The sequence below is a fragment of the Ranitomeya imitator genome, chromosome 4 (genome assembly GCF_032444005.1).
Source record: "Ranitomeya imitator isolate aRanImi1 chromosome 4, aRanImi1.pri, whole genome shotgun sequence".
NCBI classification, from domain to species: Eukaryota; Metazoa; Chordata; class Amphibia; order Anura; family Dendrobatidae; genus Ranitomeya; species Ranitomeya imitator.
Genome location: NC_091285.1, coordinates 648,686,064 through 648,713,412, shown reverse-complemented (window position 1 = coordinate 648,713,412; position 27,349 = coordinate 648,686,064). Strand labels below are relative to the sequence as shown.

At 45.4% G+C, this 27,349-nt stretch overlaps 1 protein-coding gene across 1 annotated transcript in view; it reads right to left on the bottom strand.

The window, feature by feature from the left end:
• The window catches only part of LOC138674640 (nucleoplasmin-like), a gene marked incomplete at its 5' end in the record, with an annotated part of 183,052 nt that overhangs the window by 8,389 nt on the left and 147,314 nt on the right, over positions 1-27,349 (bottom strand). Inside the window, one exon of the mRNA XM_069762455.1 lies at positions 4,292-4,374. Within this exon, the coding sequence (XP_069618556.1) occupies positions 4,292-4,374 (83 nt within the window). The remainder of the gene's footprint in view (positions 1-4,291; positions 4,375-27,349) is intronic.

The window sequence follows — 27,349 nt, the reverse complement described above, 5'->3', positions numbered from 1 at the left end:
AAAATAGAGAGTGCATGCTTTGTTGCAGGGAAAAAATATTAGCCTCCTCTAAAAGTGCAGCCACTTCAATACACTTTAATTTGTCTTCTGCTAAATTCTCTTTTTCCACAGATTGTACCATAAATCTAATTCTGCAGAGATATCACCCAACCCATAAAACTCCATGAAAGACTTTACACTTTTTTCAGTGCAGAGCGGCCGGCAGACACGGAGGCTGGGATTAAAGCTCCTACTAGCGGCAGCGGGTGCCCTCCGCTCTGCTGATGCATCATGCCACCCCACCCTCTGCTTACAACTTCTATGCTGCCATCTCAGCCCCAACATATAAACCTTGTGTGCAATATTCCAGCACTGCAACGTATGATGAGATTCAGGCCTCACATTGATGCCTCCTCCTCATGGACATCAAGAACTCTACTCCTCGTGTGAACAACACGCAGGAAATAGAGACACCATAGAGGCAAGATCTCGCTAATTCCTATGTTGGGGAAGGTACATAGTCTACATGGGGTAAAAGTCATAAAATCAATCTTAATAATAACCAAAAACTATCAAATGGACAGTAAAACCTGGCTCTCCCACCCAGGTTTATGCACCATTGCTGCAACAAGTGGCATGGCATGTGCTAAACCTATGCCAATAGGGATACAAAAAAAGAAAAATCAATGAATAAAAATTGCAATATGCGCTGTGGTCCCACCGCCCACGCCGAAAATAAAAGAGGAGAAAACTCAACACTGCTTGTTACTTGATCAAACATTTGGGTGCTTGGGTACGCTTGTTACTCGGTTGGGTATCTGGGGTGCTTGAGCACAATGCTCGAGTCTCTGTTCTGTATGTTTCATGGCTGTTCAATGGCTAATAAACATGCGGGGATTGTATGCCATACACAGTAATGCAATAGCTATGTTGGCTCATGGCATTACTGTGATTGAGTCAATGACACGATGTGGCCAGCCAATGTCAGACCCAGGGACCTGATGCTTGGCCCCACTGACCTCTAAAATCAGAGGATAAAATGAATATTCACCGTTTCCCCCGACCATATTCATTAAACATTTACATCTACTTAACTGCAAATGAGTTATTTAAAAACAAACACATAAAAGTCCTTCATTAAAAAACAAACAAACAAACAAAATAAATTAAAAAAAAACACCCTGATAATTCCCCTCATTCAGTAAAGATCCCGCACAGGTCTGATGTAGTCCATGGCACCACGATCACCATTCCGACGTCTGCAGCCCCGTTCAGAGTGAAACTTGATATGCTATAGCCGATTCTCACACTGAGGGTAGAACGAGGTACGGCTGCTGACCCAACAAGCACACACTGCGTGCTCTACGACAGCTGGCAGTGTTTGTGATATCAAAAAGGTTACCGCTGGTCACAGACGCTGTGTGACAGCGTAGGAAACAATGTATGACCAGGGGTAACCTTCCTGACGTCACCGCAGGTCACAGACACAGCTAGCCATCGTGAGTGCTGCAAGATACTGCAGTGTTTGCTGGTGTGACTATGAAGTGGAGAATTTGGGATGGAGCTCGTTGTGGGACATCTGTGGATTGTGGCGGATCCATTGGACTATGATGGACTGGCATGAGATTTTTGGGGAAATTGGTGAAAGAGGGCGTTTTTTTGTTGTTAAAGTTTTTTTTTTTTTTTTTTGCTTACAGCGCTGATAACGGGGGTGTCTGACTGACACCTCTCCATTGGTAACCCCTGGGCTTGGTGTCAGCACCAACTACTGACATGAACCTTTAATCCCATTATCCACATTGCCACTGCACCAGGGTAATCGGGAATAGCTGAGATATGGCGCCAGAATTGTCCCATCTAAAGTGATCTGGCAGTACTGGGACGGCTGACTGCTGGTATTTTTAGACTGGGAAGGGACCAATAACCATGGCCCTTCCCAGCCCAATATCAGGCCGCAGCCGATTGCTTTGCCTTTGTTGGTTATCAAAAATAAGGGGGAACCCACAACATTTTTGCAAGTACATATTCCTAGAAAGCTGCCAGATATTTATCTACCTCTGTATCCATCTTTCCCTCTACCTGTTTAACCAAATTTTTTTTTCCTCAAATCTAGCATTCATTGCTGTACAAAAACGAGGTTAAAAACTCAATGTGTGCAAACAGCCGGGAGACAAAGTTACCAGAGCTCCCAGCCACCCGGCTGTGAGGTGCAGAAAGGGGGCCTTTAAAATTATTGGTTTTCCCGGCTGGCGTAGTATAGCGATTCCACCAGGTGATGTGGATTGCCAGTCAAAATGCTCCGTGACACCCACGAGACCCAGGCGGGTGTGATCTCATGATGTAACCTCACTGACATCAGCCACCGCCAGGGGAATGTTCTAAACTCACGAACAATGGTAGGATAGTGTGGAGGAGCGCCGTCCTGTTGAAAGATTACACCTTCTGGAAATTGTAGCACTGCATACAATTCCAACATGTCAAGACACAAGTTTGCTGTCACAGACTGCTCCGCGAAAAAAAATGCGCCTATCACCTTATGCATCAGGCCACACCACATGTTCAATTTAGGGGTGTTGCGGTCGTACTCAATATAGGCATGAGGATGTTCAGCAGCCCATATTCGAACGTTATGGCGATGAACATGTCCACAGATATGGAAGGTCGCCTCATCGCTAAACAAAATCTTCTGCAAAAATCTTGCATCATTGTAGATCTCATGAAGCATATCTGTAGCAAACGCGCATCTTTTGGGTCTATCTGCCGGTTTGATAGGTGCAACAGCCGCAATTTGTACCCCTTAAAACAGAGACATTTCTTTAACACCTTATGAACTGTAGTCTTGCTCAGGTGTAATTGACGAGCACACACAGATTTTTTTTAGGGCTTCTTAGATAGCTATCCCGTATAGTCTCTACAGACTCGTCACTGACTGATGGCCTACCAGAACGGGGTTTCTCCACCAAACGGCCGGTTTCCCTCAACTGCTTATCCCACGAAGTAATGTTATTCCTATGTGGTGGCGCTTCATTATAAACGCACTGATATTCACATAGCACCTTGGTCACAGACTCGAATTTAGCGAGCCACAGGACTTTCCTGTACTGTCCACATCTTGACTGGCATGGAAAACCACACAGCTGGCATAAGCTTGTGGTTGCATGATGTCACAGACCTGGCAGTGGATTAATCAGAGTTCAGTTTCTCAGGGGTTAATCTGACTGGGGGCTCAGCAACAGCTTAAATGAGTTTGTGTTTGATTGGTTCTTGTCATCTCTCCTCATGAACAGGTCTGATATGATTCGGCCAGAGAAAGGGCGCCAAAATGTAAACTATAAATTGATCCTGTGACTGGTCAAAAGTGCACCATGACTTTATGTACACACTGTATTTCACCACAACCTAGCTCATTTACTCGACCCTCTGTTCCATATCTTCTTTGTTTTCATGGTGCTGACGCTCTGGAACTCCCAACCAGGAAAATGTATTATTCTTAGGTACTTTGTCTGGTCTAGGCCGGTTACCTTCAAGAGGTAAACTATGGGCCTTTCTGCTAGATGTCCTCTCCCACAACCCGTCTCTTGTAGATCACACAGTCTTAGTTCCTTCTGCTCCGTATCGCTTTCCTTCGGTCTCCCCTCACGTAGAGACAGCCCAGAATGCGGCACTGCTCACATTGGGCCTGGAGTGCATAGAAAAGGACCTAACTCCTTGATAGGAAACCATCATTTACCCTTCAACTCAGCCCATCCCACTCTGGACTAGTCCTAAAGATTAACTTTCATTATCCCTACTGTCAAACTACACAAGATATCACCAGTCACAACTTAAATTATACATCGCAGATCGCATTACAACATATAACATTATTCTTGTTTATTCAAAGGGTGGGTGGGGAGCGGTATGTCCATCTCTTTTAATTTGCAGGAAGAGTAAAGCATGGTGGAGGGTCCTGCAAGTTTGGGACTGAATTTCAGGAAATTGAGTTTGATTTGGTCAGGATTAAATGGTATCATCTGAGAAATACAGGCAGATACTTATCCATCCCAAAACAGACACAATTAGGTGATAAAGACAAGGACAAGGTTTTGTAAAAGTGGAAGTTGCATTTGGGAAGATATGTTTAGGGATTGTTAGGAGTCATAGAATGGTAGAGTTGGAAGGGACCTCCTGGGTCATCTGGTCCAACCCCCTGCTCAAAGCAGGATTCACTAAATCATCGCAGAGAGCCTCTGTTAACTTCCTTCTGTCAAAGGAAGTTGAGCGGGAAATTGTTCACTAATGTTCTCTATACAATATGGTTGTTACATCTTACCGTCCACAATCCCAGCAAATGTACCAAGTAATCATCTTCAACTTCAAATGCAAACTTCTGGCAAGAAGAGCTCAGTTCACAGCCTGGAAATCCAACCACAAAATTAAAATTGTGTTAACACGTAATCATTCTGATATACACATAGGCGAGTGATTTTCTACTAAGGATATCGACTTTAGACAGAAACGGTCATCAGATTCATATTCTCCAAGCCACAGGTAGCATGAATATAGTCTGTCTGCATTATTGCAGGTGTGAAGGTTTTATTCGAATGTTAGATGTGATATACGGCTATTAAGAAATTGCGCAATTTTCTGTTACCCACAGTGCAGCACCCCAGAGATCTGGTCGTTGCAGTATGACACTCTGCCACTAAGGGGAGTGATGGTACGTCTGATGGCACTGAAGGAATCCTACTGACCAGGTATCACCAGCACACATTACACTTCACACTCCGGCCACTAGGGGGAGCAAAAGGCTTTATTTATTGGGCCCCTCACACTGGTAAAAAATATAGTTCTTACCGATAACGGTATTTCTCTGAGCCCATGACGGCACCACAAAGTAAGGGCACCACGGAGAGAGGGGATCCGCCCACCAAGGACAGAAAACCTACGGATAAAAAGGCGGTACCACTCTCCTGCATCAGTTGTTTTACATAGAGAACGATGGGAGACTACTAAACATTTGTTAATTTTAACTGTTTATCATAACTAGATACCGTGTGACTTTAAAACTATGAGTAGACTATGGCACTATTTTGATGTGAGCACCCACAAGTGAAGGGAGGGAATGTACGGGTGCCGTCATGGGCTCAGAGAAATACCGTTATCGGTAAGAACTATATTTTTCTCTGATCGCCCATGACGGCACCACGGAGAGAATTGCATAGATAGTACATTCAGGGGGGGACCACCGCCTCCAGAACCCTTTTACCAAAAGTAAGGTCTGAAGAGGAGATTAGGTCCAATCTATAGTGCCTATAGAATGTGGATGGTGAGGACCAGGTAGCAGCTCTACATAACTGGTCAATGGAAGCTCCAGCCTTCTCCGCCCAGGAAGTCGCTACTGCCCTTGTTGAGTGAGCCTTAACCTCCCCGGGAACGGACATCCCACTTGCCGAGTATGAGAGACTGATGGCGTCCGTGATCCATCTTGCTATGGTGGCTTTAGATGCTTTTTTCCCCTTCCGGGGACCCTGAAAAAAACACAAACAGAGAGGAATCCTCCCTACTCTCTCTAGTGACTTCTAGGTAGTGTAAGAGACACCTTCTTACATCTAGTGTATGTAGTGTTTGTTCCTCCTTATTTTTAGGATTGGGACAGAAGGAGGGGAGAGATATCTCTTGAGACCTGTGAAATTTTGAAGCCACTTTCGGGAGATATGCTGGGTCTATTTTTAAAATGACCCTATCCTCTAGAAATTGTGTGTAAGGAGGGTTAGCTGAGAGAGCCTGTAAATCGCTCACCCTATGGGCAGAAGTAAGGGCGACTAATAGAGCTGTTTTGAGAGATAGGTTTTTTATTGTAGATTCGTGTAATGGTTCAAATGGAGAACTAGTCAGGGCTTTAAGGACCAAGTTTAAGTCCCATTGAGGAACAACTTTTACTGGAAGAGGCCTTGATCTTCCTGCCGCCCTGATGAATCTAGAGACCCACCTATTTGAGGCTAAATCAAAATTGAATAGGGCTCCCAAAGCCGCCACGTGAACTTTTAGGGTGTTAGTGGCTAAACCCATCTCCAACCCGTTTTGTAGGAACTCTAATATGGAATTAAGGGGAATTTCTTTCCCTATTTTTGCACCTGATGATGACAGAAACTTTTTCCATATCTTGCCATATTGTTTTGTTGTAACCGGCTTCCTACTTTGTAACAGAGTTGAGATTAAGCCCGGAGAGAACCCCCTGCTTTCTAGTAATTTCCTTTCAAGAGCCAAGCTGTCAAGTGCAAGTTCTTGACCTGCGGATGACAGACTGGGCCCTGTGACAACAGATCTTGGAGATCTGGTAATACCCAAGGGTCGGATATTGATAACTTCCTCATCCATGAGAACCAAGGTCTCTTCGGCCAGAACGGGGCAATTAAGATGACCAGCGCCCCGTCCTCCCGAATCTTCCTCAGCACTGCTGGAATCAGAATAAGAGGAGGGAAGGCATAGACCAGATGGTGACCCCAAGATATCAGGAAAGCGTCCACAGCTACTGGGTTCCCCAGGGGAGATAGGGAGCAAAAGGAGGTTACTTTTTTGTTTAGATGACTCGCAAAGAGATCTATTTTGGGAACACCCCATCTTTCTGTGATCTGGGTGAATATCGCCTTATTTAGTTCGCATTCCCCCTGTTTTAGACTGGACCGGCTGAGGAAGTCTGCTTTGTAGTGGTCTACTCCCCTTATGTGTAGGCTTGTTAGGGATAAGAAGTTGCTCTCGGCTATTTGCAGGATTGAGTTGGTCACTTCCATTAGATTTTTGGAACGGGTACCCCCTGGTGATTTAGGTAAGATACTACCACCCGATTGTCCGACATTACTCTTACATGGTGAGAGTGAAGGACCCCCAAGAATTCCTGAAGGGCAAATTTTACTGCAAGGAGCTCCTTCATGTTGGAGGATTTGTTTACTGTAGACGGAGACCAAATGCCCTGGGCTACTAGGTCGCCCAGATGAGCCCCCCACCCTGAGGGGCTTGCGTCCGTAGTCAGGACTTTCGAGATCTGAATTACCCACGGGACTCCATGGGAAAGATTTTCCTGCGATTTCCACCATGTCAGAGAGTGATTGGTGCGATGAGATAGAGTTAACTGCCCGTCTAAATGCCCTCCTAGATGGATTTGCTCCGACAATATCTGCCATTGAAGATCTCTTGAATGTAATTGGGCCCCCTGGACTGCGGGGATGCAAGAGGTCATGGAGCCTAAGAGGGACATGGCCTGACGGAGTGTTATGGAGGGGAGAGATTGGGTTCTCGATACTAAACTTTTTAGTTTTTGTATCTTGTTCTCCGGGAGCCGACATTCCATCTTTTTGGAGTCTAGAGTGAGACCCAGGTACTCCTGGACCTGAGAAGGCATTAGTCTGGATTTTCCTATGTTTATTAGCCAACCCAATTCCTTCAAAGAATGCATCACTATTGCCAGTTGATCCTCGCAATGTTGCGGGGAGGAGCCTATCACCAAGAAATCGTCCAGATATGGAACGATTAGGGTATTTTCTTCCCTGAGGTGAGCCATTACCTCTGCTATCAGCTTTGTGAAAACCCTCGGGGCTATGGCAAGACCAAATGGTAGAGCTGAAAATTGGAAGTGATTTAGGACTCCCCTGATGTGAACTGCCATCCTGAGGAATCTCTGGTGATCCTTGTGTATTGGGACGTGATAATATGCGTCCTTTAGGTCCAGGACCACCATGAAGCATTGGGGAAACAACATCTTGATAGATGATTTTATCGTTTCCATCTTGAATGCTTGAACCTCCAGGTAATCGTTTAATTTCTTTAGATTTATAATGGTCCTGAAGGAACCGTCTGGTTTCTTCCTCAGGAATAGAGGGGAATAGTACCCTTGCCCTCTTTCTTGTGGGGGAACCTCCAGGAGTACTCCCTTTTTTACTAACCCGATGACCTCGTTTTCCAGTGCCAGCTGTTCTTCTGATCTTATAGAGGTCATTGTAAAAGAGGGACGGGGGCATCTTTTGAATGTCAGCCTCAGACCTGATTCTATAATGTTCAGAATCCATTGACTGGAGGTAATCTTTTTCCAGGCTGGGAGAAAGAGATAATCTCCCTCCCACCTGGGGTGAACCTTCATTGAGAAGGTTTCTTGTTATCGCTGGGGTTTTTGTTAAAGATGAACCCCTTGTTTTTGTTCCTCTTATCCTCCCACTTTCCCTGGCCTCTCCCAGGGTTCTTGCGGAAAAACCTCTTGTTCCGAAAGGGCTTCCGGTAAGAGGGGAGACCTAGAGAGGGAAAGGACTTTTTCTTGTCCCCTGCTTTTTCCAAGATGTCGTCTAATGTGGAACCGAACAAAAACTCTCCTTCGCAGGGGATAGTACACAGTTTTGTTTTTGTTTGCAGATCGCCAGGCCAATTCTTAAGCCAGAGGGCACGCCTGGCCGCATTAGCAAACACTGCTGACCTGGCAGCTAATCTGATAGAGTCTGCCGAGGCGTCAGCCAGAAAAGCCGCAGCTCCCCTTATTACAGGTAATGTCTTCAGCATCGAGTCACGGGAAGTTTTCCCCTTTAATTGACCCTCTAGTTGATTTAACCAGATCATTAGGGAGCGGGATGTGCAAGCTGCTGCCACTGCCGGTTTCAGGCCTCCTCCCGCTGACTCCCGAGAGCCCTTGAGGAAGGCGTCCGCCTTCTTGTCCATGGGGTCTTTTAGGACCCCCATGTCCTCAACGGGAGAGCGAATTTCTTTGATGCTTTAGCTATTGCTACATCTAATTTGGGGGCTTTTTCCCAAAAGGAGCAGGATTCATCCTCGAAGGGGTATTTCCTTTTTGGAGTTAGGAGAGTCTTTTTCATGTGTTTTTTCCATTCCTTCTTAATTAACGCTGCAATTGCTTCATTAAGCGGGAAAGCTCTTCTCTTTTTTTGTTCTAAGCCCCCAAACATGATGTCTTGTGCTGACTTTTTAGGGTGGGAGTCTACTAATCCCATAGTACTCCTCACTGCCTTTATGAGGCCATCGGTGTCCTCTAGCGGGAAACAATTGTGACCTCCTGAGGAAGAAGTGGATGATGAAGATGAGGAGGAGGAGTCGGAGGATACTGAACTCGCACTATCGCTGTCAGATTTAGAGACTGGGGACGGGGACCTGTGTCTGGTCCTTCTCCGTTTTTTTCCCCTTTTAAGGGATCTAAAGGTGTCTTCCACCTGCTCTTTAATCAGGTTTTTAAGATCTGTTGCAAACCCGGGCAGGCTTTCGGATACAGTCTGCTGTATGCAGGAATTACATAGCTGCTTCTCCCATGCGGGTGGAAGATCCTCTTTACAGATGGCACAGATTTTGTGCTTTGTTTTACCTACGCTTTTCCTCCCCTAAAAGACAAATAATAATCTTACTGTCTCTAACTTTCACGAAGATCAACTTACCACCTCCAGGACCCATAAATACCGGTTGGGGATTCTCTGCCTCTGGCTTTTTCCCCGACGCCGTGCTGGACTCCTTGCTGTGTTGAGACCTTTGGCGTTCTTTGCTGGTGTCCTGGTGACCTTTCTGCTGTCGCCTTTTTAGCTGCTGCGGCGATGCTATAGGTGGAGGTGATTCAGGCAAGGGAGATGCCGGGTCGCTCATACTGCTGCTGGTCTGCTGTCACTGCCAATAACGCTGCGCTGATGCTGCGACAACTAGTGGCTCCTAAGGCTCTTGCCGATATACTGCAGAGCCACTGGGAGGAAGTAAATTCTCCCTTTTAAAGCTCCCGCCGCTTTTTTTTTTTTTCTCGGCGCCTGCGCAGTAGCGCTCAGCCGGCGGCGAGGAGCGTTGCACGCCGGCGCCTGCGCAGACGCTTCTGCGGCGCCTTTGGAACGCCCAAGCGTCAGATCGGCGTCGCCTGCGCAGTGGCGTCCAGACGACGGCGAGGAGCGCCGAACGCCGACGCCTGCGCAGTTGGGTTTCAGCGGCGCCTGCGCAGATCCAAGCCCCAGCGTCTCGCGAGACCAGCGTAACTCTGGGCATGCGCCGGACTCTCAAGATGGCCGCCCAGAGTGCAGATATGGCGCTGCTGACCGGCACCCCCGGTCCTATGCAGACCCTACCGCGCGGCTCTGCATGCCCGATGGCAGTGCAGTGTGCAGGCTGACGCGTACTAGGGGAGGGCCGCGCAGCACCTCCCGCAACCACAGAGGGACCCCCCTGGATGTTGCCACTGCTGCATCTTACCTGGGGAAGTGACCGCGAACTCCTTGTCACCTCCCCCACTCACCCTAGAGGCCCACTAGCCCCCAGCGGTGGTGCTTCGGGTCACCACCCCAGCCGAGGCAGAGGGACCCCAGCTGCCTGAGTCGGACTGGTTGGCCCCGGAATTCCAACGTTGAACCGGTAAGTCCGTAGGTCTCCCATCAAGGACAGGAAACCAACTGATGCAGGAGAGTGGTACCGCCTTTTTATCCGTAGGTTTCCTGTCCTTGGTGGGCGGATCCCCTCTCTTCGTGGTGCCCTTACTTCGTGGTGCCGTCATGGGCGATCAGAGAAACTAGGGGTTGGATAGAAAGTTAGTCAGAAGCTGACTGGGTTGGATTTAGGCAACATCCCGTGGCAGGGGGTGTTGCAGGGAGAAGACACAGGGGGGTCCCTGTCAGGCGTGGGAACCTGGAAGGCACCAGAACAGAACGTTACGGAACCGCGCCTGCACACCCTGCGGCGGTATCCTACGAAAGAGACACGAAGTAAGGATATTGTGAGACAGTGAGAAATGAGTTCAAGCACAAAGGAGAGCCAGTAGGAGTCGTGCCGTGAGACCGAGGCAACATCCTACTGAGGCGCGTAGCCGGTGGCCAGAACACCGAGAGAGTAACTGACTCTACGCCCTACTTCAAACTCCGCAGGACAGTTAATTATAGGTTGGCTGTCTAACCTAAACACCTACGAAGACATAGGGGGCAACAGTGGGAGAGGGGCGACTCTAGGGTCCCGGAAGACCTCCAGGCCTTCCCATCATACGGGTGTGTCCTAGTCATAACATACCTGGGGGACGTTGAACTAGAAACATCTGGAACATATTAGAAAGAACGAACGAACGAGAACAGAAGTTGTGAGGACTATTCCGAATGCTCAGCAGTGTAGCACTACAACACACAGGCGCTATTGGTAGGCAACGATTTCCACCTGCAAAGGGAATTCTGGAAGTGCCCATCGGACCGGCCGGTCTCAGATAGCCCTGGTAAGCGTGCTCTGGATTGCGGATCCTGAAGTCTTCAGTAAAGAGGTAAAGAGACTGCAACCTTGTGTCCTCGTTATTGACTGCACCTCACACCATCACCATCCACCTTACTGGGAAGCCCTGGGGACACACTTCACCTGTGGGAAGGTATACCATCCAGCTGCCATTCCATCACCCCAGCGGACCCCACAGCAGCATCGGTTACCCTGACCAAACACCACAGGTGGCGTCATGAATCCCTGACAGACTGTACCACCTTTATTGGACGCCCCTTAGCAGGGTCACGGACCGGGTATAGCCACCGTGACAGCTTCAGAACTGAACCAGAGAGGCCCGGTACCGAGAACGCGTGGCCCTGTGTCTAGGGGCGCTCCAATAGCATCTCCATTTTTCATGATCTGGGGTCGGTTCAGGGCTTATTTTTGGCATGCTGAGCTGACATTTTTAATGACACCATTTTGGTGCAGATATGTTCTTTGATCGCCCGTTAATGTCGCGGTGACGAAAAAAAACAATTCTGGCGTTTTGACTTTTTTTTTTTATCTCTACGCCGTTTAGTAGTCAGGTTAATCCTTTTTTTATTGATAGATCGGGCGATTCTGAATGCGGTGATACCAAATATGTGTAGGTTTGATTTTTTCTTTATTTTATTTTGAATGAGGCGAAAGGGGGGTGACTTGAACATATATATATATATACATACTAGCTATTGAACCCGTTCTATGCCCGGGTGGCGAGCATTTATATTGGTATATGGTCTCCATCCTGGTATGTGCTGCTCCATCCTGCGTCCCCATCCTGTCATGTGCTGCACCCATCCTGCGCCCCCATCCTGTCATGTGCTGCACCCATCCTGCGTCCCCATCCTGTCATGTGCTGCACCCATCCTGCATCCCCATCCTGTCATGTGCTGCACCCATCCTGCATCCCCATCCTGTCATGTGCTGCACCCATCCTGCGTCCCCATCCTGCGTCCCCACCCTGTCATGTGCTGCACCCATCCTGCGCCCCCATCCTGTCATGTGCTGCACCCATCCTGCGTCCCCATCCTGTCATGTGCTGCACCCATCCTGCATCCCCATCCTGTCATGTGCTGCACCCATCCTGCGTCCCCATCCTGCGTCCCCACCCTGCGTCCCCACCCTGTCATGTGCTGCACCCATCCTGCGTCCCCATCCTGTCATGCGCTGCACCCATCCTGCGTCCCCATCCTGGTATGTGCTGCACCCATCCTGCGTCCCCATCCTGCGTCCCCATCCTGTCATGTGCTGCACCCATCCTGCGTCCCCATCCTGGTATGTGCTGCACCCATCCTGCGACCCCATCCTGTCATGTGCTGCACCCATCCTGCGTCCCCATCCTGTCATGTGCTGCACCCATCCTGCGCCCCCATCCTGTCATGTGCTGCACCCATCCTGCATCCCCATCCTGGTATGTGCTGCACCCATCCTGCGTCCCCATCCTGTCATGTGCTGCACCCATCCTGCGTCCCCATCCTGGTATGTGCTGCACCCATCCTACGTCCCCATCCTGCGCCCCCATCCTGTCATGTGCTGCACCTATCCTGCGCCCCCATCCTGTCATGTGCTGCACCCATCCTGCGCCCCCATCCTGTCATGTGCTGCACCCATCCTGCGCTCCCATCCTGTCATGTGCTGCACCCATCCTGCGCTCCCATCCTGTCATGTGCTGCACCCATCCTGCGTCCCCATCCTGGTATTAGCTGCACCCATCCTGTGTCCCCATCCTGTCATGTGCTGCTCCATCCTGCGTCCCCATCCTGTCATGTGCTACACCCATCCTGCGTCCCCATCCTGTCATGTGCTGCACCCATCCTGTGTCCCCATCCTGTCATGTGCTGCACCCATCCTGCGTCCCCATCCTGGTATGTGCTGCACCCATCCTGTGTCCCCATCCTGTCATGTGCTGCACCCATCCTGGGGCCTGAGCAGGCGGGGACACCGGCGCGCTGTGGGGTCAGGTGCCGGTATCACCTCCAGCTCAGGCCCCCCAGCACTTACTATATTCACCTGTCCTCCGTTCCACCGCTGGGCGCCGCCATCTTCCCGGGCTCCTGGCTGTGACTGTTCAGTCAGAGGGCGGCGCCGGTGCGCATTAAGCGCGTCATCGCGCCCTCTGAACTGAAGGTCACAGGCCGAAGACCGGGAAGATGGCGGCGCTCAGCGGTGGAACGGAGGACAGGTGAATATGGCCGATACTCACCCTCCTGGCGGTCCCTGCTTCTCTGTTGGAGATCGCGGTGTGCGTTCAGTGTGAACGCATACCGCGATCTCCCGGGAGTGTCACTCTGTGAGGCCAAGACTGCGCCGGCGCTTGCGCAGTCTATAAAGGCTTCGGACAGAGTGACGGTGTGTGTGTGTGTGTGTGTGTGTGTGTGTGTGTGTGTGTGTGTGTGTGTGTGTGTGTGTGTGTGTGTGTGTGTGTGTGTGTGTGTGTGTGTGTGTGTGTGTGTGTGTGTGTGTGTGTGTGTGTGTGTGTGTGTGTGTGTGTATATATATATATATATATATATATATATATATATATATATATATATATATATATATATATATCTCCACACACACATACATACATTTTATTTATTTTATTTTTTTTACTTTTGGCATGCCTCAATAGGCAAGAAGCTGCCATAACTTGATCGGCTCTGCTACAGATGCTCAGATCGTCCCTATGTAGTAGAACTACTGCATTGTTTTGAGCGCCGGCCACAGGGTGGCTCTCATAGCAATCCAGCATCAATAATTATAGAGGTCTCCTCCTCTGGTTGTCATGCAGATGCACCGATAACCCCCGATCACGTGATGGGGGTCAGCGGTGCGTGTATTTCCGGCCCGATGGCCGGAAGCCCCCGTTAAATGTCGCTGTCAGTTTGACTGTGGCATTTAACTAGTTAATAGGCGCGAGTGGATCGCAATCCCACCGTCGCCTGTTGCGGGCACATGTCAGCTGTTCAAAACAGCTGACATGTTCCGGCTTTGATGCGGCTCACCGCCGGAGCCCACATCGAAGCGAGGTTTCTGCCATCAGACGTGCTATTCCTTCCGATGGCAGTAATTAAATGTGAATTTTTTTTTTTTATGCATTTACTTGTTTTTCCCCATTTTCACAATTGTGGGCTGGATTTGAGATTTCCAGAAATTTTCAGCTGATTCCATCACTTGAAACTTTTTAAAATGTCACAAATTTTTCGCAAATATATGCTCCAGTGTCCCTACCCGACTCCGGAATAATTTCTTGTATGTCTGAAATGTTTGCAATATTTTAGCATCACATGCAACTTTTTGCTCTAAAAAGGCGCAAAAAGGGTTAAACACAAGAATGATTTTTTTTAATTTTGCTCAAAATTCATGAACTGTGCGCTCCATTTTGAAGAACTTAATGAAAAAAAATAAAGAATATCCAGAAAAAAAAAAAAAGTTATTTAAAAAAAAAAAGAAGCTAATTGATGAATCGGGCCTTAGGTCTCTTGGCTGACTAGCCCAAGGCAGGTTCCTGGCCAGCTTAATCCCACTCCTTTGGCTGTCAGGCTAGGAGAGCTGCACAAGTAGATGCCACCAGGAGCATAGTCCCGGAACCACTGATCCAAGTACCGGTGTGTTTTCTCGGAAACGAAGTATAACAAACGTGGCTGGAACGACGGAACCAGTCCTGGGTTTCATACTTGTGGCTCGGGTTAGGACAGGTTCTCTCGAACCCTTATTTTTAATACCAAAATGCAGAAATTGCAAAGAAGCAGGAATGGGCAAAGCTGCCACACAAGTAGGCCTGTGTAATATTGCAACGGCAGCACCATGTGGACATCTTACTGTACAAATAATTCCTTTATCTTATAGTTTGTGTATAGTATATGTGAAAAGGGTGCCCATTTTTTTAAAAAATTTATTGTAGCCTGTATTTTGACTGTAGGTTAAAGAGATATTTTTTAAAAATTTTTAACAAAAACAGTGCCACCACTGTCCACAGATTGAATGGCGCTCAGCTGTAATGCCGTTTAAATGGAACTGCAGTACCAGACCCAACCTGCAGACAGGTGTGGCGCTGTTCCTTTAGGACATTTTTCTAATTCTTAACAGCATCTCAAAAAAGGCCAGACTGTACAGTGAGATTCCTACAATCTTCTGTCCGATAAAGCCAGGATTCTAACAATCCAGCACCTATTCCACTCACAGAACGTCTGTACAAGGTGTTATTTCACAAGTCTCCACATGGTCATTAAAATAAGTATTTTGCTCGTATTTGAGAAGTTTTACAGTTCTGTGACGTCCGGTCATTCAAAATATCTGTTAATTGAGCAGAGCAGCTCCCAGAAGCCTCATTTTTGGCCAAATTACAGGTGTTGTCCTCTAGAAGAGAGCCGACGTGACACTCAGCCAGTCACCAGGCCGTATATCACCAGCATTCGCCTCGCACTATTATAGATGGCAGTAGTGACGTACCACTCACCCCATATTTCACACACTTTTCGCTCTGCCGCTTCGGAACGAATGCTGGACAGATTGAACAACTCTCCGGGCATTGTCTCCGTGCAGACGATACACAGGGTGGAGGTCCACAGAGGTTTATTACTTAGGACGCTTTCATGGCCGCCTCCACTATGTCTGAGAGGCAGAACTAATGCCGATCGATCACAAGACAAGAGCCCTCACCTGCTGCTGATTGACGGGAGGAGGCACAAACTAATTTTCTCTATATTTACATAGCACCTTTTAGAACGCAAATGCAAAAACTTTGGGCATGATTCATCATTGCGTTTGCTCCTTTTTTTTGTCTAATTTTTTTTTTTTTGCTCTTTTACATCTGCGTCATATTTTTCTTTTAGGCCATGTGCACTTGTTGAGTATTTGGTGAATGTTTTACCTCAGTATTTGTGAACCAAAACCAGGAGTGGGTGAAAAATACAGAAGCGGTGACGTGTTTCTATTATACTTTTCCTCATTGTTCCTCTCCTTATTTATTCTTAGATACCGAGGTAAAATACTGACCAAATTTTGAAGGTGTGAATGCGGCCTTTGGTCACGCTTCCACGATGAGCCTTTGGAGAGTTTTTGATGTTGCAGATTTTCTGTACATGTTACGTAAATTAGGTTACTTGTGTTTTTTTTATTGTGTTTTTTACTCTACAGTTTTTGGTTTGCCTTGTTTTAAATAAAGCTGCTTTGTTTTTTATACTTCCTGGTATATTGCCTTTTCACAGATTTTAACCCCTTTACCCCCAAGGGTGGTTTGCATGTTAATGACCGGGCCAATTTTTACAATTCTGACCATTGTCCTTTTAGGAGGTTATAACTCTGGAGCGCTTCAATGGATCCTGATGATTCTGAGGGTATGTGCACACGTCAGGATTTTTTCCTGACCAAATCCTGAGATTTCTGCCAGAAATCCGCGTTTTTTTTTTTGCGCAGATTTCTCGCAGAAATTGCGCGTTTTTTGCGCGGATTTTTTGCGGAATTTTTGCGGATTTATTTTTTTTTTCGGAATGTCATTTTGGCTTAGAAATCCGCAAAAATTCTGGAAAAAGATAGAGCATGTCCGGATTTTTAGCGGTAAGCGTTTTTTTTGCCGAAAAAAACGCTTACATCTGCACAAAAAATCCGGAATGCATTCTAAATGATAGGATGCATAATTTTAGCGTTTTTAATGCGGAATTATAGCGTTTTTATAGAGAAATTCCGCAAAAAAAACGCTAAAAATCCTGACGTGTGCACATACCCTGACACTGTTTTCTCGTGACATATTGTACTTCATGATAGTGGTAAAATTTCTTTGATATTATCTGTGTTTATTTGTGAAAAAAACAGAAATTTGGTGAAAATTTTGCAATTTTCCAACTTTGAATTTTTATGCCCTTAAATTAACTTTTTTTCACAAAAAATTAACTTCACCTCCAATTTGTTTTATTTTACCAAAGTTAACAGGAGAAAATAGCCCCCAAAATTTTGTTGTACAATTTGTCCTGAGTAAGCCGATACCCCATATGTGGGGGTAAACCAATGTTTGGGCGCATGGCAGAGCTCGGAAGGGAAGGAGCGCGGTTTGACTTTTCAATGCAAAACTGACTGAAATTGAGATGGGACACCATGTTGCGTTTGGAGAGCCCCTGATGTGCCTAAACATTGAAACCCCCCACATGTGACAACATTTTGGAAAGTAGACCCTCTAAGAAACCTATCTAGATGTGTGATGAGCACTTTGATCCACCAAGTGCTTCACAGAAGTTTATAATGCAGAGCCGTAAAAATAAAAAATCTTTTTTTATCTTCACAAAAATGATCTTCTTTCCCCAAATTTTTAATTTTCCCAAGGGTAACAGAATTGGACCCCAAAAGTTGTGCATTTTGTCCTGAGTACGCCGATACCCCATATGTGGGGGTAAACCACTATTTGGGCGCATGGTAGAGCTCAGAAGGGAAGGAGCGCCGTTTGACTTTTCAATGCAAAATTGACTGGAATTGAGATCGGACGTCATGTTGCGTTTGGAGAACCCCTGATGTGCCTAAACATTGAAACCCCCCACAAGTGACAACATTTTGGAAAGTAGACCCCCTAAGGAACTTATCTAGATGTGTTGTGAGAGCTTTGATCCCCCAAGTGTTTCACTACAGTTTATGTATATATTCACAACGAAATGCAAGTGTGAAACCAGCCTTAGACTTCTATAATTCCACAACTTCCTTCTTAGGGTATGTGCACACGTTCCTGATTTTTTACGTTTTTTGCGTGCCAAAAACGCATAAAAAATGCATGCATTAAGCATCCCATCATTTTGAATGCATTCCGCAATTTTTGTGCAGATGCTGCATTTTTTTCTGCGATAAAAACGCATTGCAGAAAATCCGCACAAAAGCCGCTACAAAACCGCGAGTAAAACACAATTATTTTTGCATTGCTTTATTCTGAGGACTATAACTTTTTTATTTTTTTGCTGATGATGCTGTGTGGCGGCTCGTTTTTTGCGAGACAAGATGATGTTTTCAGCGGTACCATGGTTATATATATCCGTATTTTTGATCGCGTGTTATTCCACTTTTTGTTCGGCAGTATGATAATAAACAGTTGTTTTTTGCCTCGTTTTTTTTTTTTTTACAGTGTTCACTGAAGGGGTTAACTAGTGGGACAGTTTTATAGGTGGGGTCGTTACGGACTAAATATGCGTACTTTTATTTCTTAAATTTAGATAAGGAAATGTATTTATGGGAACAATGTATATATATTTTTTTCTTTATTTAGGAATTTTTTTTTTTTTACACATGTGAATATTTTTTTTTTTACACTATAACATTGCCCCAGGGGAAACAACATTCTATAGGGTCCGATCGCTGATCTGACACTTTGCACAGCACTGTGTCAGATCAGCGATCTGACGTGCACTGCTCCTGGCTTACAGGAGCCTGCTCTGAGCAGGCGCTGGTAAGCCACCTCCCTGCAGGACCCAGAAGGCCTCCCATGGCCATTTTGGATCCGGGTTCAGGGAGAAGGATGTAGGAAACCCTCAGAGGAACGCGAGCACATGGCGTTGCTCCGAGGGTCTCAGGGAAGCCCGCAGGGAGCCCCCTTCCTGCGCGATGCTTCCCTATACCGCCGGAACACTGCGATCATGTTTGATCGTGGTGTTCCGGGGGTTAATGTGTCGGAGGCGGTCCTTAGTGCCATAGTGCCAGATGTCCTTAGTGCCAGATGTCAGCTGCGATGGTCAGCTGACACCCGGCCGCGATTGGCCGTGCTCCCCCCGTGAGCGCGGCCGATCGCATATGACGTACTGTCTCTTTGGAGGTCATACGGGCCCGGGTCACCTCGACGGGATAGTAACATAGTAACATAGTAACATAGTTAGTAAGGCCGAAAAAAGACATTTGTCCATCCAGTTCAGCCTATATTCCATCATAATAAATCCCCAGATCTACGTCCTTCTACAGAACCTAATAATTGTATGATACAATATTGTTCTGCTCCAGGAAGACATCTAGGCCTCTCTTGAACCCCTCGACTGAGTTCGCCATCACCACCTCCTCAGGCAAGCAATTCCAGATTCTCACTGCCCTAACAGTAAAGAATCCTCTTCTATGTTGGTGGAAAAACCTTCTCTCCTCCAGACGCAAAGAATGCCCCCTTGTGCCCGTCACCTTCCTTGGTATAAACAGATCCTCAGCGAGATATTTGTATTGTCCCCTTATATACTTATACATGGTTATTAGATCGCCCCTCAGTCGTCTTTTTTCTAGACTAAATAATCCTAATTTCGCTAATCTATCTGGGTATTGTAGTTCTCCCATCCCCTTTATTAATTTTGTTGCCCTCCTTTGTACTCTCTCTAGTTCCATTATATCCTTCCTGAGCACCGGTGCCCAAAACTGGACACAGTACTCCATGTGCGGTCTAACTAGGGATTTGTACAGAGGCAGTATAATGCTCTCATCATGTGTATCCAGACCTCTTTTAATGCACCCCATGATCCTGTTTGCCTTGGCAGCTGCTGCCTGGCACTGGCTGCTCCAGGTAAGTTTATCATTAACTAGGATCCCCAAGTCCTTCTCCCTGTCAGATTTACCCAGTGGTTTCCCATTCAGTGTGTAATGGTGACATTGATTCCTTCTTCCCATGTGTATAACCTTACATTTATCATTGTTAAACCTCATCTGCCACCTTTCAGCCCAAGTTTCCAACTTATCCAGATCCATCTGTAGCAGAATACTATCTTCTCTTGTATTAACTGCTTTACATAGTTTTGTATCATCTGCAAATATCGATATTTTACTGTGTAAACCTTCTACCAGATCATTAATGAATATGTTGAAGAGAACAGGTCCCAATACCGACCCCTGCGGTACCCCACTGGTCACAGCGACCCAGTTAGAGACTATACCATTTATAACCACCCTCTGCTTTCTATCACTAAGCCAGTTACTAACCCATTTACACACAATTTCCCCCAGACCAAGCATTCTCATTTTGTGTACCAACCTCTTGTGCGGCACGGTATCAAACGCTTTGGAAAAATCGAGATATACCACGTCCAATGACTCACCGTGGTCCAGCCTATAGCTTACCTCTTCATAAAAACTGATTAGATTGGTTTGACAGGAGCGATTTCTCATAAACCCATGCTGATATGGAGTTAAACAGTTATTCTCATTGAGATAATCCAGAATAACATCCCTCAGAAACCCTTCAAATATTTTACCAACAATAGAGGTTAGACTTACTGGCCTATAATTTCCAGGTTCACTTTTAGAGCCCTTTTTGAATATTGGCACCACATTTGCTATGCGCCAGTCCTGCGGAACAGACCCCGTCACTATAGAGTCCCTAAAAATAAGAAATAATGGTTTATCTATTACATTACTTAGTTCTCTTAGTACTCGTGGGTGTATGCCATCCGGACCCGGAGATTTATCTATTTTAATCTTATTTAGCCGGTTTCGCACCTCTTCTTGGGTTAGATTGGTGACCCTTAATATAGGGTTTTCATTGTTTCTTGGGATTTCACCTAGCATTTCATTTTCCACCGTGAATACCGTGGAGAAGAAGGTGTTTAATATATTAGCTTTTTCCTCGTCATCTACAACCATTCTTTCCTCACTATTTTTTAAGGGGCCTACATTTTCAGTTTTTATTCTTTTACTATTGATATAGTTGAAGAACAGTTTGGGATTAGTTTTACTCTCCTTAGCAATGTGCTTCTCTGTTTCCTTTTTGGCAGCTTTAATTAGTTTTTTAGATAAAGTATTTTTCTCCCTATAGTTTTTTAGAGCTTAGGATAGTATGTCATATGTCAGAAAGGGGTTAATGATACAGACATGTGCGGATTGCATGTGTTTTTAGTGTGTTTTTTATTTGCAGATTTTCTGCATCTACAGCAAATCTATGGGAAAAATCTGCACTGAAACCTCAGCATACCCGCAAGAGAAATTGACATGTTGTGGATCTGAAACCCGCACCTTAGGTCAGTTTATTATGAGGAAAAAAAAAAGCGCAGATTTCTGTAAATCCCATTCACTTTACTGGAACTGTAAGACACTGCAAAATTTTGCATTTCCATGCGCTCGCCGCACACCTCAAATCACCGCATGCGGACACATCCGCATACAACGCACGTCCTTGAGCACCCAATATTAAAGATAGGTACGCCGGGAAACGCAGGACGTAGGCGGAGCCTGCGCGGAGCTTCACGAAAGGCAAGTGTGAAACCAGCCTTAGACCTCCATAATTCCACAACTTCCTTCTTAGGGTATGTGCACACGTTCTGGATTTTTCGCGTTTTTTTTGCGCATTTTTTCCATGGCAAAAATGCATTAAAAATGCATACATTAAGCTTCCCATCATTCTGAATGCATTCCGCAATTTTTTTGTGCACATGCTGCATATTTTTCCGCGATAAAAAACGCATTGCGGACAAATACGCAGCGGATTTCCTGCTATTTAATGCATTGGGAAGCTCCGGAAAAAAAAACGCGAAAAATCCGCACAAAAACCGTGACAAAACCGGGAGTAAAACACGAGAAAAACGTGTGCGGTTTTTTTTTGCAGAAAATCACCAGTTTTGAACAATAAAATTTCTGCGTAAAATCCTGACGTGTGCACATACCCTTAGTGTTGTATATGTGTATATATATATAAAAAAAAACAATGGCCAGCAGGTGGCAGTGTTCTATCATCAGTGTTCTGATCTCATCCACTGCTGCATTATTGGAGGGCTGCACAGTAATTCAGACCAGTCACCTACTTAGCAATCCCCCTGATGAGACCGAATAAAGACATGGCAGAGAGAACCATACTGCATACATTGATTAGTTTTTGCTAATGGGGTAGAACTAAAAATCAGCCTTTACGGTAGAAAATTAAAAAAATTGTGGACGAACTGCTAACAGCAATGTCCATCTCAATCATGTCTGGTGCGATGTAACTAAAAACTATGTTAAAAACAAAGTGCACAATAATTAACTGATCTGTAGGTAGTCATGGGGGTGGAGCTGCTCCTATGAAGATCCGTTCCGGGCTTGAAAATGGTATCAGACAGTAGGATATAGAGCAGGAGGAGCTGACCCGATCGATCGGCATTTTTTGTGGGAAAAGTTTCAGTATAACTTGTATTTTATTCATTGAAACCCCTGTTGTTTATATGCACAGAAGTCCAGGGGGCGGTCCTAGAGATGGGTGTCAGTCAGTAGTAGGACCGCCCACTGGACTCAAACATACAAAAATCATCAACATTAACAGAAATAAACACTTGAAATAGATCACTCTGTTTATAATGAATGTATATAATATATGAGTTTCACTTTTTTGTATTGCAGAACTGAAATAAAGGAACTTTTTGATGACATTCTAATTTTGTATATTTGTCTCATTTCACCTCACCGACTTGGACTATTTAGTGCTGATGCATCACACATGGATTAGAAAAATATTTAAACACAGGTTGTAATGTGGCAAAATAGGCAAAAATCCAAGGAGGGGAATACTTTCGCAAACCACTGTAATTGCTAGTCGAGTGTGCCAGGATGTATACAGCATATTTTGCAATAAGAAAGTCTGCATAGTTCAATAGGTTGGTCCTCAAGTACAGGGGTCCCCAACGCCAGTCCTCAAGGCCCACCAACAGGTCATGTTTTCAGGATTTCCTTAGTCTTGCCCAGGTAATAATTGCATCACCTGTGCAATGCAAAGGAAATCCTGAAAACATGACCTGTTGGTGGGCCTTGAGGACTGGCGTTGGGGACCCCTGCTCTAGCAACATGGGAAAGAAGTTCCATACTCCTCACACATAGGAATCGCCACCATCACGACCACCACCAGGTTCAGACTGTCCCAGAGGGGACTCGGTGATTTCCACATTGGGCCTTTTGCAGGACTAGGCCCTTGCTCATCTATATTAGCAGTAGTTGGCGTAATACATTTGATTCACTGTGTACAGTCAAAGGCAGCAACTCTTCATTCATTGAACAAATTACTCAGTTTATTATGTAGGCAAATATTAAAAATTGAATGAGGGTAGTATAATATTTGCGTATAGCTGAACGGTGGGTCCCCAAAGTCAATGTTACTGCTGAACTCTTTATACTCCACTGAACGCCACAGTTTTCTGCCACTGTTGAGCCTCTTACACCAACATAGCTCCTGAGCTTACCACAGAAGATCCTTCCTAGAAGATGTTTTGGCCTGGCATCGGATCGGCTCTTTAATGCCAACTCTACCACCCTCTCCTCTGATGACATCACCTCTGCAGCACTCCGATTTGGTTCCAAATGATCATCAGCATTATCCATGACTAGGGTCACATTGCCTACACGTGGAAAATGTCTTGAGCTCCTTCACCACTCCTCCATCTGATTCCTACCTCGAGATTTGCCTTGACTCAATGTGCTACTGTAATGACCAGGCCAAACGTTCCCTGCTATCCACCCCCACACGGTGTCCACAGGCGATTGAATGACCACAGACAACAGGTCTCGGTGATAACAGTTGATTTTACTTCAGCAGGAACGGAAAATATAACTTGGAACACATATAGAACAGTCTCTTATGGGGAAGTCCACAGCAATTACAGTTCACGCTTAGATCCTGACACAGAATTTAGGTTCTGGACCTGTATTAGTTAGAAGCAGTGCCTGGTGTCCTGTATCCATTTCAAAGCTTGTCGTGGTCCATGCAGATATACTTGAAGTAAATAATGGATAATGGATTGCGGTGAGGCGGGAGACCCTCAATTTCCTAAACACGTGGGGCAATAGGTTCTTCTGTGCACTTCAGTGCGACCTAATGCTGGAGAAGCAAGGGGTAAATCCGGACAGCGCCAGATACAGGGTTAAAAGAAAAATGTTAGTCTTTTGCCATCTTGGCTATAGACGAGAAGGGAAGAATCATAGGCATTATGCCTGGCTGTAAGTCTTTAGATGGATAACATGAAAAGAAGGATGAACCTTCAGGCATGAAGCCTGGAGGGTGTGAGGAGACCCCTCAACTGAGGTCTGCTCTGGGTCACATCTTGTACCGGACTCTCCAGGGAACTTTTCAGATCTCTGTCTGGAGGTAGCTACTCCTATTGAATCTAGGTGACAGGGTCACTGACCAATAGGATCTGTGCTCAATTCTGTGTGAGATCGTACATTGTCAGAATAATATAGATCATGTACTTCACAAGCAGATGGTGCAGGAACCCACCAAATGAAAAGTGCACTTAATAGAACACTAAAATACATACCTGAGGAATATGTGAGTTTTGGATTAATTGAAACCATATAAAAGTGAAAGGATAACTTAGGACTGAGTTGCAATGTAAGGCTGGAGTCACACATAACGTATAAAAAAGATCGGTCCATTTTTCACGGCCTAGAATCGCATAAATGTTCCCTGAACAGTGATCCGTATGTCATCCGCGTGCAATGTCAATGTCAGTAAGACACATTTTCCCACCTTGTCAAGTTCATCGCAGGTCAGGCGTGGAGTCTGCACAGCCTCAGTGACGTCAGTGGTAGCCTGACCAGCGGTGAACTTGACAGCATGGGAAAATGTTCACAAATTTTCCCACGCTAATGATTTCATATCCGGTAAGGCGGGGAGGCTGTGCAGGCAGCTTTTCATTCATTACACAGTGGTTTACAGCCCGGCCGGTAGCATTAGCACCGCTCTCAGTTGTAAACTATTTAACCCATGGAGATGGATTGCAGCGTGGGACTTGACTGTACAGCGGACAGGTATGGGATATTGTTGCTTTTTTTATTTTAGATTTTTTTTACAGAAGAACGAGGGCTTCGCTTGGATTGAGAGCGTAATAAAGATTGAAAACCTGTGTGTGTTTTAATTATTTCATTAAAAGACTTTATTCTTAATGTAATGTATGCATTGGCAGCATCAATAGTAAAAAGTTGGTCACACAGGGTTAATAGCAGCGTTAATGGAGTGCGTTACACAGCGGCATAACGCGGTCCGTTAACACTGCCATTAACCCTGTGTGAGCGCTGACTGGAGGGGAGTATGGAGCGGGCACTGACGGCAGGGGAGTAGGGAGCGGCCATTTCGCGGTCGCACTGTGCCCGTCGCTTATTGGTTGTGGCCGTTTGGCCGCGACCAATCAGCGACTTGGGATTTCCGTGACAGACAAAAACACAGACAGACAGAAAGACAGACAGACAAACATACAGACAGACGGAAGTGACCCTTAGACAATTATATAGTAGATTCTATTGTAACCTGTCAGTGTGATTTTACTGTACACCGTACTGAATTTTCTAAAGGACACCGGTGCGTATTTCTCGCAAGTCACACTGATGGTCCGTGTGGTGTGCGAGTTTTTTTCGCACCCATAGATTTTCATTGGCGAGGTCTCGCATGCTGCGATTTCACTCGCACGTATAATACGGCCGAGAAAAAAAACGATGATGGGAGCTGCCCCATAGATTAACATTGGTCTGAGTGCTATCCAATTTTTTTTTATAGCATAGTACTTGTCTGTATTGTACGGTAGTGTGACTCTGACCTAAAGAAGCTACTCACAGTCCAGGGTCACTTAAAGAGACATACACAGTCTGGACCGGGTCACTACACTACTAGCAGAGCTAACATAGTTTGGTATTGGAATCATGTCCTCCATCTTCTCCAGCGCCATGTCATCTGCATACAAAGGGTGAATCTTCCAAAAACTAAACTGGAAGGAGCTATTCTAGTGAAGTATCTTCCTTAGCCCTCAGGATGCAGTGCTTGTAAGGGGCAAGATGGAAACAGATGTCATTGATGGAATTTATATTCCTCTTCCCACAATATTTCGCTCTATTTTCGGTGGAGGAGGAGGACTAAGCAGAACACTGAATCGAGAGCACTTCATCCTCATATGACTGAGACTAGTGATGTGACATTTCTTTTATTATGTCCTTCACTTCCTCTCCACTGGTACATTTGACGGAGGCAAAACAGGCCAAGTGCGACCTGCATTTGTTACTACTACTGCAGCAACTAGTTCTTTTTTTTGTCTCTTTTGGTACTACTTACGTTACCAGTGCCACTTTTTCGTTTAAGATACATTTAGGACACAAGTATTACATACATCATTTACAAAAAATATTTTACCACACTTGGCCAACCCTGTAAAATTTGATATCAACCACAAACGACTGACCAGTTTCACGTGACAGCCAAAAAGCCTAATGCGACACCTGTCTGCTTGTAATGTCAGTGGTTTGTTTCTCCAATTTTACAATTTAAACAGGTGTGTCAAACCAATAAAGCACACTTAACGGGAATCTGTCAGCAGTTTTTTGCTAATTCACAATCAAGCAGCATAAGGTAGGCAAAGAAAATCTGAATCCAATGATGGATCACTTAGTTTGCTCGGTGCTGCCTTTTTGACATATTCAGAGTTTTTTAGATTTGGAATGAAGCAGAGCTGAGAAAGCTAACCCCGCCCACACCAGGCTTTGTATATACAAAGTCCATAGACAGTGAGGTGCTTATCACAGTGTGAGGAGGCATTGCCAGTCCAGCAATGTTAATGTCTTAGTGATAAATTCTTCATAGTTAGTAAACTGTGATAAGTGACACATCCCTGAATTCTGTATTTCAACCTTTATCTCCTGCTGTCTTCAGATTACATAGCAATAACCTGCTGGCAGATTCCCTTTAAAATGTCTCGATTTAGTATAATAATTTGCAAATTTTTTCTAAAATTTAAAACCAAAAAAAGTGCTTTAGTAAGTCAGTAAAAAGTAGGTAGGAGTATTTAAAACAAGAAAATGATAACGGTGCCCATACTTATGCACCTGTCAAATTTAGTTTGAATGCAGATTGCACATTTTCTGTTAGTACAATAAACCTCATTTCAAGGCAGAAACATTACTGTGTCCAACAGTTATTAGATATATGAAACTGAAATGGCTGTTGCAAAAAAAACAATTTTTAGAAAACATTAAGCTTAAGATTAATAGGGGTGCCCAAACTTTTTCATATAACTGTAACAGAAAGGAACTTGGATAGGAACTTGCGGAAACATACAGCAGTATTGTTGTGGTGCATGTGTACTAATAAAACATTTATGCAAAAAATAACCATTTTGGTATTTATAGATTTTCTTTTTTGTTCCTACATCTTAATAAAAACTTCATTAAAAGGAATCTGTCACCCCCCTGAACGAATTTAAGCTCTTACTATGGGCATACAGGTAAT